Genomic DNA, 12,996 nt, shown 5'->3' on the forward strand with positions numbered 1-12,996 from the left:
GGAGCGGGCGCTGAATGCCAAGAGACACAGAGCGCTGGGTTCACAAAGTCGGTTCAAGAGCCGAAGAGTCCATTTTCTGGAGGCTTCGTGGCACCGAGAAAGCCGGAAGGGGAAGCAAGTACGCAAAGGATCCACCAGATCGGGAGCCCACGGGACTCCCCAGCGCCTCCCCCTCAGCGCTGCGGCAGGAAGAGAAGGCACTCTGCCACTGAGGAGGGGGAGAAGCTGGACGGGAGCCACCCAGACTGTCCGCCTCCCAAGCGCAGGCGCACCGGCCCTGTGGAAACGCGGAAGCGCGCTCCTCGTCAGTCGTGGCGTGGCAGTGGGATCCTGCGCCGCTCCTCCCACAGGGCCAGAAACAGCTCTGGTTATGGCCGAAGGTCCATTTGGGAACGGCTGTACAGCCCGAGCGGCCGCCGAGCAGACTGGCACCCCGGGTCGCGAGGGGAGCAGCAGCCTGGGAAATACTCGCTCGAAAAACAAGGTGCGCTCCCCCCAGTGCCCGTTCACCCAGGGGCTGCAAACAAAAAACCGCCGTGCAGAAAGAGAAAACAGACCTGTGCAGAGGAGGGTGAAAGTGCGCCCGAAAGAAAGCGGCGGAGGATAGAAGTGAGCCTTCTGGCCATCCAGCCTTGAAAGGGAAATGCCAGAACGGGAAGAAGATCAAGAAATCCAAAGCGAGCTCGGGAGAGGAGGACTGCAAAGGAGGCTGCGTTTGCAGCCTCGCCTGGCAATGTTGCCAACCTCTCTGCCAGGTGTTCCAGGTGCACGGCTTATGGACAGAAGCGTTCAGTACTCGTGACTGAAATTACCATCGACACTGGCCACTGACCATCAGGGGCCACAGACAAACATTCTCAAGAGGATGCTGACCGCTGAACTTGACATGTGTGTTTGCAACAATAAAGTTGCCGTCATAGCCAAATCCAGTCCTAAGTGGCGCCACCTGATTTCCCTAGAGAGTTGACGACTCAGGAAAGAATGGAGGAGCTTGATTTGGGTTTTGTTTGGTTGTTTATTTCTTTACATTTTTTAAATTTCAGCCTTCATCGATGCAAGCAGCCTTGTGAGCTAGAAGGGCAGAAGCTTTCTACAGCTGCTGAGCATAATAAATTAGCATGTAGAGTTCTCAGTGAAAATATGCCAAAGCACAGAGCATCTCCAGAGCTGCTCGATTAGAGACTCAGGTGCTTGCGTTCTCCTGGCAAACATGGACAGTAGTGCTGGGGAAAAAAAGACAACAGTGATGAGTCTTGAGGATGATCTTGGAGTGTCCTACAGGTCCAAGCAGCTTCTGGCCCTCTCCTGACTGCTGCAGTTTGTTGTTCTTTTTGGTGCTTTCCCCCTTTTCTTAAACACATCATCACAGAGGTGCCACCGCTGATTGGCTCAGCCTTGGGCAGGTCTGTCTTGGAGCCGGCTGGACTTGGCTCTATGGGACACAGTGGAAGCTTCTCGCAGCTTCTCACAGAAGCCACTCCTGTCACCCTTTTGTACCTTTTTCCACCGAGGAGGGAGGTTGGTGGGGGTGCCGCTGCTCAGGGCCTGGCTGGGCATCGGTCGGTTGGTGGGGAGCAATTGTTTTCAGCTGCATCCCTTGTCTTTCTTGGGTTTTACTTCTCTCTCTATTTGCCTTTTCATTACAATTTGAAATTATTATCATTATTTCACTTTGATTATTAAAAGCTTTTGACCTCAATCCACAAGTTTTCTCAGTTTTATTCTGATTCTCCCCCCACATTTCCTGAGCCCATGGACCACCCCTGTGAAATGTCCGTGAAATGTCCATGAAATGTCACAACACCCCACTGAGCTCATGGAGCCCGTGGCTTTGGGCTCCGTCTGTTCCGTGGCCACTCTGGACAGCACTGGTGTCTGTCCCGTGGGGTCACGGGCACCAAACCCAGCTCGGGTGGGAACCACCCGTTTCCCCTCGTGTTCAGGGCCCAAAGCGCCAGCTGTAGCATCTGCCCATCCTTTTGAGTGCCCAGAGCCTCCTTCTTAGAGCCCAAACCCTCATTTTTAGGGTCCTGGCATGTCTTCCATTACTCATGGCCTTTGCTTAGGGCCCCCAGCCTGGCAACAACCACCCAGAAGTCGGTGTGGGAGTCAGGACAGCCAATGGCATTTGAGGGGATGGGGAGAAGGTCTGTGATTGATATGTAACCAACCAATAACCTTTGAGGCCGCAGGGGAGGTGGCAGGGGTTGAAAGGCTGGGCACTGTGAAGGGCGGGCCATGCCGGCTCCACCAATCATACCTGGAAGGAGAGTGGCACATGGATGATTGACAGGCTTTCTGACCAATCTTTTGATGGGAGGAGCAAGAGTGCAGTCCCAGGCAGCCGCTCAGAGGAAAGGCCAAGCAGCCCCGGCCCCAGGCCCAGGGCCTCTGTCCCCGCTCCCTCCCTTCCCCCTCGGCCACTCCCGTGTTCTAGAGCCCCCGTCTCCACGGCCGCCACCCGCTCACACAGTCAGTACCCCGGGCCGTGCCGCCAGGCGGCAGCCACGTGCCACCCGGCCTCTGTACGAATGAGTTCCAGGAAAAGACTGCTCATTGATAGGAATTCAACCCGTTAGAGCAGAAATCTCCGCAGAGTACTGCCAGCAGCTGCCCTGGCGCTGCAGCACGCTCTAACTGCAACTTCATTGCCAGCTGCAGCAATACAGAACTCTGGGGAAAAGCAACTCACGGTGCCCCCGCGGCGGTGGCCGTGCCAGAGCTGTAGGGCTGTGCCCGTTGCCCCTGGACGTGCCGGTAGCCGGGGATGGAGGTCGGCAGCACCGGAGGGCTGGGGCCACCGCTGTGCCCTGATGGCCACAGGGACTCGTGCACTCTATGTGGAACACCCCGGGATCGAAGCAGCAGCCGCACGGTGCTCTCTGCACTCCCCCTGTGTGGGGGAGAGGGAGCCGTGCTGGGCCGGGGGGACCCTCCATGGGCACCCCCCAAGCTGGCCCCCATCACCAACCGCCCCCGGCTCTGCCCAGGCACATGGGCATCCCCATGGCGTGAGCTGCTGAGCAAGGAACGAGGCTGCAAGGGGGAGGAGACTCGCTTCTGCGAGAGGAAACAGGAGAGATGGCCCCAGGGACGGAGGAAATTCTCTGGAAATGGGATTTTCTGGGCACGCATCAGCCAGGCCAGGGCAGGGGTGGTGGGTGCTGGGAGTGCCCGGGGTCGAGGATGGTGAAGGGGCCGAAGGTGCCGGGGTGTCCGAGCAGACAGGGGTGCCGTACCTGCTGGGAGATGGGATGGTCTTGGCCACAGTGCTCAGGAAATGGTTGAGCGTAAAATTGTCAGTGTAAGGAGAGAACAGGACAGCAGAGTTGCTCCCAGGACTTCCAGAGACCAAAGGTTGTGCTATTCAGGGCAGTCCTGAGCAGAGTCCCTTGGAATCTGCTGCTGAGGGCTCAGGAATCGGTCAGTCTTGAAGAAGCACCTTGAAGCGCCAGGAGCCGGCAATTCCCCGATCAGACGTCCAAGTGAGCGGGCAGAAGAGCAGCTTGGCTGGGCAGGGAACTCCTTGCAGAGCACCGGAGGAGGCAGGAATTGTACGATCTCTGGCAGCAAGCTCAGGCTGGGCAGGAAGACGACAGTCGTGGTTCATAGACGCAGGGAGAAGACATGAAAGGGCAAAGCTCAATTAGGGTTGAAACTGGCCAGTGCCCTGTCAGACACCAAGAAGGACTCTTGAAAGTACACTGACAGCAAAGAGGAGATCTAAAGAAAACATTGGAGCGGTGCTTTGTGAAGATGGTCACCTGACTGACACGGATGGAGAAAAAGTGGACGTGTTCAATGCTTGCTTTGCCTCAGTCTTTAACGCCACTGATGGACCTTGGGCTGCCCAGTGCCCCAGGTCGGAGAGCCGTGAGTGCAGGAACAGTGACTTTCCAGCGTGGACATTGACGTTGTCAGGGAGCAGCTGTATCAGCTGAACGTTCACTGTGGGGCCTGATGGGATTCACCCCAGAGCACTCAAGGAGCTGGTGGATGTTCTGGCAGGACCCCTCTTGATCATCTGCCAAAGATCTTGGGAGTCTGGGGAGGTCTCTGCTGACTGGAAGCTGCCAGTGTTATTCCAATGGACAAGAAGGCTGTGGAAGACCCAGGAACCTACAACCCTGTGAGCGTAACCTCAACTCCTGGGAAAATTATGGAGAAGATTATACTGAGTGCTACGGAAAGGCATTTACAGAACAATGCAATCATCAGGCCCTCTCAACATGGGTTCCCAAAGGGAAAGTCCTGTTTAACCAATTTGGTACCCTTCTAGCATAAGGTAACCCGCCTAGTGGGTGAAGGGAAGGCGGTGGATATCATTTTTCTGGATTTTATTAAGGCTTTTGGTACTGGCCCTCACAGCCTCCTTCTGCACTAGTTATCCAGCTGTGGGAGGAGCAGGTTCACAGTGCGCTGGGTGAAGAACTTGCAGCCGTTGTTCATGTGTATCTGCCCCTCAGCCCCAGCCCCCAAGGTCTGTGCTTGGCCCCCGTAAGGCTCCGTGCTGCTTTCTGTGTCGGGCCATGTCCCTGAGTCCTGCAAGGACCCATCTGTCCTGGCTCCCCCACCAAAGGGCTGCTTCCCCTGTGTCGTGGTTTAACCCCAGTTGGCAGGTAAGCACTAGGCAGCCTCTCGCTCCCCTCCCCCTGAGTGGAACGTGATAGAAAATGGAACAAAAAAGTAAACCTGCGGGCTTGAGATAAAGACAGTTTAATAGGACAGCAAAGGAAGATAAAATAATCATAATAACAATAATAGAAGAATATACAAAATGAAATATGCACAATGCAATTGTTCACCACTTGGTAATTGATGCTCAGCTCCTCCCTGAGCAGCAGTTCCTCTGGCCAACTTTTCCTAAAATATGGACTGAGCATGATGGAATACCAGAGGTATGGTATGGTATGGGGTATGGTATGGGATATCCCTTTGGCCAGTTTGGGTCAGCTGTCCTGGCTGTGCCCCCTCACACCTTCTTGTGCAAATGGCACGGCTTGACAAGCTGAAAAGTCCTCGACTTTTGAGGTGATCACTGAGCCACTTTCCATTATCTACCAGCAATCTTGGCTGACTGGGGAGATCCCAGTTGACTGGAAGTTGGCTAACATGACACCCATCTCCAAGAAGGGCCGGAAGGATGATCCGGGGAACTACAGACCTGTCAGTCTGACCTCGATGCTGAGCAAGGTCACGGAGCAGATGATCTTGAGTAACATCACACAGCACTAACAAGATAAACATATGATCAGGCCCAGTCTACATGGGTTTATGAAAAGCAGCTCCTGTTGGACCAACCTGATCTCCTTCTACAACAAGGTAACCCAACTAGTAGATGAGGGAAAAGCTGTGGAAGTTGTGTACTTAGACTTCAGTAAAGCCTTTGACATCATATCCCACAGAATCTCCTGGAGAAGCTGCAGCTCGTGGCCTGGATGGTGTATCTGCGATGGGTAAAGAACGGGCTGGAGGGCCGGGCCAAAGAGCTGTGGTGAACGGAGCCAAATCCAGTTGGTGGATGGTCACGAGTGGTGTCCCCAAGGCTCAGTATTGGGGCCAGTTCTGTTTAATATCTTTATCAATGATCTGGATGAGGGGATCGAGTGCACCCTTAGTAAGTTTGCAGATGACACCAAGTTGTATGAGAGTGTCGATCTGCTGGAGGGTAGGATGGCCGTACAAAGGGATCTGGACCAGTTGGATCGATGGGCTGAGGCTGATTGTCTGAGGTTCAACAAGGCCAAGTACTGGGTCCTCCACTTGGTTCATAACAACCCCAGGCAGCATTGCAGGCTCAGGGAAGAGCAGCTGGAAAGCTGCCTGGCAGAGAGGGATCTTGGGGTGTTGATGGACAGCGGCTGAACATGAGGCAGTGTGTGCCCAGGTGGCCAAAAAGGCCACCAGCATCCTGGCTTGTATCAGGAACAGTGTGGCCAGCAGGACTGGAGAAGCGATTGTGCCACTGTACTGGAAACTGGGGAGGCCAAACCTTGAATCCTGTGTTCAGTTTTGGGTCCCTCATCATAAGAAGGACATTGAGGGACTAGAGAGAGTGAAGAGAAGGGAACGGAGCTGGTGAGGGGCTGGAGCACAAGTGTGATGGGAGCAGATGAGGGACCTGGGGGTTCAGCTGGAGAACAGGAGCTGAGGGGAGACCTTCTGATCTCTGAACTGCCTGAAAGGAGCTTGGAGCCAGGGGGGTCGGGCTCTGCTCCCCAGGAACAAGCGCCAGGAGCAGAGGAAACGGCCTCAAGTTGTGCCAGGGGAGGTTGAGATTGGATCTGGGGAACAATTTCTTCCCCAAAGGGCTGTGGGGCATTGGAACAGGCTGCCCAGGGCAGTGCTGGAGTCACCAGCCCTGCGGGCGGTTAAAAGGCATTCAGATGAGGTTCTTAGGGACATGGGTTAGTGCTAGAGTTAGGTTAGGTTAGGTTATGGTTGGACTCAATGATCCTGACGGACTCTTCCAACCAAAATGATTCTATAAACCTATGACTACTTAGCAACAACTAAAATGTGTATTATCAACATTATTCTCATTCTAAATCCAAAACAGAGCACTGTACCAGCAACTAGGAAGAAGATTAACTCTAGCCCAGCCCACGGCTCCTCCTCCTGTTTCTCCCTGTTCTGTTTTTGCCTCCTCTTCCTCCTCCTCCTTCTCCCCCTCTTCTTCCCGCTTCTCCTCCTCCTTTAACCTCCTGTTGCTTGCACTTGCCTGCTCCTCATCTTTCTCTTGCAGGCCCCTGGCACCCCCTTACCTTCCTCCTCCTGTTCTTCCTCCTCCTCACCGTGTGGCCTCTTTCCTCCTCCTCTGCCCCCTCCTTCTGTTGCATCCTCTGTTCTGTTGTCTCGTCCTCCTGTTTCTTCCTGGTACCAGTTTTTCATCTTTCTTCCTGCTGCTGTCTGTTGCCTCCTTCTCTTGCTCTTGCTCTTGCTCTTGCTCTTGCTCTTGCTCTTGCTCTTGCTCTTCCTTTTCCTCTTCCTGAGGGCCACTAAGCTTTTAGTCCTGGCCACCTGTGTGTCCAAGCCCTATGTGATGGGTGTCCCTTTTGGACCTGGACTCTGGCTAGGCTGAGGCTTCAGCAAGGGTGAGAGGTTGGTTGGTAGAGCAAGCACAGAGCCCCAGGCTTGCTGGGACTGTGAAAACACTGCCAAGGGAAGGTGAGGGCCACCAGCACCTTTCAGTCCTGGCCACTTCTGTGTGGGAGCCCTCGGTGGTGGGTGTCTGGTTTGGAGCTGGGATCTGTTGAGGCAGAGTGTGAGGAGATGCTGTCAGGTGCAGCATGCAGTGCAAAGCCTGCTCCTCCTCTGGACAATGCCCCAGGGCTCTCTGGAGAGCAGCAGGGCCCTGACCAGGCCCTAGTAAAGCCCAGCATCAGCCCCAGGCATATCTCCAGAGGGCAGCAGGGCCTTGCCTGAGCAACTGCAGGCCTAGCAAAGGACTTGGGAAACTCTGCAGACAAGCAGGGCACCTTATGGCACCTGGCAAAGCCCCTGGGGTCCTCCTGAGGACACCAGGTCCCATTGATGCTTCCAGTAAGGCTCATTGAAGGCCTTGGGCAATCTGGATGGCAGCAGAGCCTGCTCTCTCCGAGGGTCCAACTGCAGCCTAGCAAAGCACCATGAAAGCCCCGGGACACTTCGAAGAGAAGTAGGGCCCTGCATCGGCCGTGGCAAAGCCCAACAAAAGCCACAGGTTTCTGTTGAGCTTCAGAGCTCAGTTCAGACCCCAGCAAAGCCTAGCACTGCTGGGTTGACCTAGGCTGGCTGCCAGGTCCCCACCAAGCTGCTCTATCATGCCCACTTCTCAAGTGGATAGGGGGAAAAAATATGAAAGGCTTGTGGCTCGAGATACAGATTTGGGAGATCACTCAGCAGTTCCTCTCATGGGGAAAACAGACCTAACTGGGGGAAATTAATTTATTTTGTTGCAAAGCAAATCAGAGGATGATAATGAGAAATAAAAAGAAATCTTAAAACACCTTCCCCCACCCTTATCTTCTTCCCAGCCTCAACTTCACTACTGACTTCTCTACCCCTCTCCCCCAAATGCTCCAGGAGGACGGGGAATGGAGGTTGCAGCAAGTTCAGCACATGTTGTCTCTGCTGCTCCTTCCTCCTCACGCTCTTCCCCTGCTCCACCATGGTGTTCCTCTCACAGAAGACAGTCCTTCACAAACTCCTCCAGCATGGATCCTTCCCACAGCTGCAGTTCTTCACAAGTTGCACGAGCTGGGTCTCTTCCACGGGTGCAGTCCTTCAGGAATAGACTGCTCCAGTGTGGCTTCCGCACGGGGCCACAGGTCCTGCCAGGAACCTGCTCCAGTGTGGGCTCTCCATGGGGGTCACCCCCACTCCACCATGGGCCTCCCTGGGCTGCAGGTGGATCTCTGTTCCACTGGGGATGCCCATGGCTGCAAGAGACCGTAAGGGACTATGATGGGTCCGTGGATTCCCTGACAGAGAGCATGGGAACAGAAATTAGCCTTGAAGATATGAAGGCCTACCCGTGAGAAAGATGGGAGTAAAGGAGTATCTGGAGATGTTCAGGATGTACCCGTTAGAGAGAAGAGAGTAGAAGAGTAACATTGATGACGGCAAAATTAGCCAATGAGATGTTACTGCTGTAACTTGTAACCAATAATGAAGAGACACATGAATTGGTAAAACTGTATAAAAATGCACTTGTGGCAATAAATGGCATCTACTACTTTCATCCTGGAAGAACTTGGTCTATGTCGTTTGTCCGTCTCAACCAAGACAAGAGACAGCCGGCCTCACCATGGGCTGCGCCACAGGCTGCCAGGGAATCTCTGCTCTGGCGCCTGGGCCCCCTCCCCCCCTCCTTCACTGACCTGGGCGTCTGCAGAGTTGTTTCTCTCACATATTCTCACTCCTCTCTCCCAGCCACTGTAATGCAGCAGTTTCTACCCCTTAAAGTTGTTATCACACTGCTGGGCTCAGCTTTGGCCAGTGGCGGGTCTGCCTTGGAGCCAGCTGGAAGTGGCCCAGTCTGACATGGTGCGGTGGGGAGGGGGGGCAGCTTCTGCCATCTCCCAGAAGCCACCACTGCAGCCTCCCCAGATACCAAACTTTGCCACATGAACCAAACACACCAGCAAAAGCCTGTGTGCACTCTGGAGTGCCAAGCTCTTTGCAGGTCTCGGCAAAGCCAGGTTAAGTCCCTGGGGCCATCCGGAGCCCGGCAGAACACGGCCCAGGCCCTGGAGAAGATGGGGAACGGCCCTGCGGCAGTGCCAGGAGGGCCCATGTGGGCACCAGTGAGGCCTGGGGAAAGGTCAAGGGCTCTCTGGAGGGCAGTGGGGCCCTGACCAGGCATAAGAAGACAAAATATTCAAAAACTCCCCACTCAAACAAAGGGGACCCCCATTAGAACATAAAAGGACCCCCTGCCCCATAGGAGCAAGACCCAGAACGGAGATGTTTATGGGGCCTCCTGGGAGAACAGGATTCATGACAGGCCAGCTCAACAGGCTCCCCATACCCACCTCACAGAAATGATGGGATAATCGGGAAAGGGATTGCCCTAATGGCCTGGATGCTAAGAAGGTGTTGGATAAAATTGTCCCACCTGCTCCTCCAGCCCCACTATCAGGAAACTGACGGAGGAACTCAAAGGAGTTCCCATGACCCACTCCAAGCAGCCAAAGCTTTTGGAATTAAATATTAGCAATAGCCTTTGTATACTATTAGCGGTAAATGATGATATTCTCTCTCGTTTCCCATGGTCACAGGAGTTCCAATATTGATGATTAAAGCCTGGGACAGTGATGCATTAACCTCAAGAAAGATCCAGGAGGATCACTGGGAAAGGACAAGAGCTCCCAGTAGCCAGGGTGGGGTTGGACTCTATGATCTTTAACGGTTACTTCCAACCCAAACCATTCTACGATTCCAGCAAAGCCCAGCAGCGGCCCTGGGGCTCTCTGGAGAGGAGCAAGACCCGGCCCAGGCCCTGGCAAAGGCCCCAGGTGTCTCTGTTGGGGCACCAGCACCCCACATTCATCAACTCGGTCCCACTGCAATTTAGTAGCAAGAATGTTGTGGGGAACTCCATCAAAAGCCCTACAGGAGTGCAGGTAGATTATGTCTGTAGCTCTTCCTTGTCTGTGGATGCAGCTGCTCCATTGTGGAAGGCCACTGGCTGAGCGAGGTGTGGGTCTGCCTTTGGCGAGGCCATGATGGCAGTTTCTAATCTCTGCCATGCCTGGGAGTTTGCAGCACAGTGGTTGAGAACAGAACGGCACTTCTCAGGGCAGGTCTATCCCAGTTCCATTTGACCCCTGTCCCAAAGGCCCTGGCTTAGCAAAGGGTGGGAGCAGCCCTCGGGGAGGCTGAGTGCGGGCAAAGTCGCGGCAGCGTCCCAGGGCTACTCAGCCTTGGTGTTAACATGAAAAGTGCAAGTGCTGCACTGGGGTGGGAGTGGGGATGACGAGCCCCTGGGTGTCTGCCCTCTCATACTGCCACAGTAGCCATAACGAAGGGTGTGCTTTTTAATGTCTGTTATAATAAAATATTTTTACAGAGCCCAAAAAATTCAAAATAGTGCAAAACATCTCACTGTCATGCATCCATGGTAGCCACCACCGGCAGTGCCGCACGGGGGTTGTACAGACACACAGGCATCGGTGACACATGTGCTACAGGAGCAGAATTGGTCAGTTCAATCACATGCCAAAGAGGACAGTTTGGGGAGGGGGCACAGAGGCAGGGGCACCACAGTCGGCTGAGCCCCAGCCTGGCCGTGCAGGAACAGTGGTTAGAAAAGGGGTGTAAACATTGAACAGAAAGGAGAGGAAAGCTAAACCCTTTGGTCCCAGGCAAACCCTATGGAGAAAGGACCATGGGGGCCTGTTAGGGTACCCTGCTTTGGGATGGGGAGGGGGCTGAGAGAGGTATATTGATTTGTGGGGTCATCAGGCCTCTGTCTTCCCCGGTTCTTGGGCATGCTGGCCAGCTGGGGTGGTCATCCCCGACACCGCACACCCTGGCCTCCCGGACACTCGCACAAGACACGCACACCACAGATCACGCAGAAATGGTAGTTAATGGGAAACTGGGGTGGAGGGGCCTCTGGGTTGGGGGGTGGGAAGGGTCTTGCTTGTGCCAAGGAGGTCCCATGAGCGCTGCTGCACTGCACAGGGATAGCTGGTCCCCACTGGCCAGAACAAAGGGAGACAGGTCCCTCTGCTCTAGTGCCATCAGCCCTCGTCCCCAAGTCCTGGCACCCTGGGGACAGCAGTGGAGCAGCTCATTGTGGCAGCAAGGCAGGGAAGACAGGATATGGGCCGGGGGCTGCTCCCTGCCACTCCCGGCCCCAGTGACGCTGCTGCCAGCCAGGGAGGGGACCCTGTGTGGGGCATGCAGAGGCTGTGCCCCCCAAGCCAGCAGCCCCAATAGCCCTTCCAGGTGCAGGACACAGCCGCATGGTCCAGCTGCCCCATGTATGTACAGCTATTTACATATGTACAGGGTGTTCAGCAGGGAGGAGCCTCCCTGTCCCTCACGGTGCCAGGTAACACTCAAGAAATGGGGACAAAGGGCCATCATGCTGTGCCAGCTGCTCACCAACACCCCCGGGTTGAAACACCACTCTCCCTGCCCTCAGCCCTTTCCTTGTGTCGCTCCATGGAGCTTGGGACTGGCTAGGACAGGGTAGGGTCGGGGATGGGCCACTGGGGGTCTTCCATCTCAGACAGGCTGCGAAGATCTGTCCCATCACCCAGTCTGGGGTCCAGCCCTTCCCTGCAGCCCCACCAGCCCCAGCACCTTCTCGTTGGGGTGGGATGGGGGAATGGCTGTGCTCTGCACTGCTGTCACCCAGCCAGTCTGGCCAAGGGAGGGACAGCAGTGGGTCTGTCACTGCAGCCACATTACCCCCTCACCCACACCAGGGCCAAGAAGGAGACTCCTCTTGTGGCTGCTCTTATGGCTTGTACATGGCTGGAACCTGCTTTAGAAAAGGGGCCAAGAGCAGGGGGGAGAGGGCTGGGGGGTGAGAGGGTTTTAATTACTGCCCTCCTCAGCTGAGCGTGTGTCCGACTTGAGCTTGACGAACTCCTTGGCCACCTCATCATTGTTGCGTTGCGAAAGGATGCGGAGGACGGTGAGGCCGGTGTCATCCATGTGGATTCGGCGGCCCAGGGGCAGCCAGCAGGCGCAGCCGGGTCGCTGCAGGATATCGCGGAGCTGCAGGACAGCAATGCCCACCGTCCGGTCCTCCCGGGCGAAGCAGTAATCCTTCACGCACACCTGCAGCTCGTAGCACTCAGGGCCCGTCTCCGTCCCCAGCGTGCTGTGGGGGCCCAAGGGACAGGCAGTGTTGGAAAAGGAGGGTCACACTCCCAGGGCCCTGGCTCCGTGTCAGCACCCTGTATGACTGCCACCTCCCCACTGCCCCTAAAACACTTTAAAGCAGCATCTTCGGGTTTGGGGTGGGGGGGGAGTGTTGGTGTGTGGTTTGTTTCAACAACTCCTGCTTTTACCAATGCAAAAAACATCTAAAACATCCCCTGGGGGACACAGAAACTCACTGTCTGACACCAGGAGGAGAGGGTCCCCACATTGTGGGGACACAGCTCCCAGCTCAGCCCCACAACCCCATCCCCATGGTGCTACTCACAACTGGAAACTCTCATTGTACTTGGGGGCCCAGCTGTTGTTTTTGGATTTGGTGGCGAATTTCCTCTTCTTGTCACTGAGGTGGGGCCCGATGATATTGACCTCAATGAAGGGCCGGAAGATGCCCGATGTCTGCCACTTGAGATCATTTGCAGCCACCACTGCAAGGACAGGGCAAGTGAGGTTCATGGGGCATTGCCACCTGCCCAACCATGGCATCCCAGCTGCAGAACCCACCTTTGACAGTGACTTTGTGTTCTCCCGTGCCGGGGTGGGTGAAGAGCTCCACGTGGATGGACACCTCCCCAACAGGGTCATCCACACCAGAGCCTGTGTGGGCAAATGCAG

At 55.3% G+C, this 12,996-nt stretch overlaps 1 protein-coding gene across 1 annotated transcript in view; it reads right to left on the minus strand.

Annotated features, from left to right (window-relative positions):
- Positions 1-12,033: 12,033 nt before the first annotated feature.
- The window catches only part of UNC13A (unc-13 homolog A), a gene marked incomplete at both ends in the record, with an annotated part of 34,362 nt that continues 33,399 nt past the window's right edge, over positions 12,034-12,996 (minus strand). Inside the window, 3 exons of the mRNA XM_080359153.1 lie at positions 12,034-12,322; positions 12,650-12,809; positions 12,886-12,978. Coding sequence (XP_080215279.1) covers positions 12,034-12,322; positions 12,650-12,809; positions 12,886-12,978 — 542 coding nt within the window. The remainder of the gene's footprint in view (positions 12,323-12,649; positions 12,810-12,885; positions 12,979-12,996) is intronic.

The sequence above is a fragment of the Nesoenas mayeri genome (assembly GCF_963082525.1).
Source record: "Nesoenas mayeri genome assembly, chromosome: 25".
Taxonomy (NCBI): Eukaryota; Metazoa; Chordata; class Aves; order Columbiformes; family Columbidae; genus Nesoenas; species Nesoenas mayeri.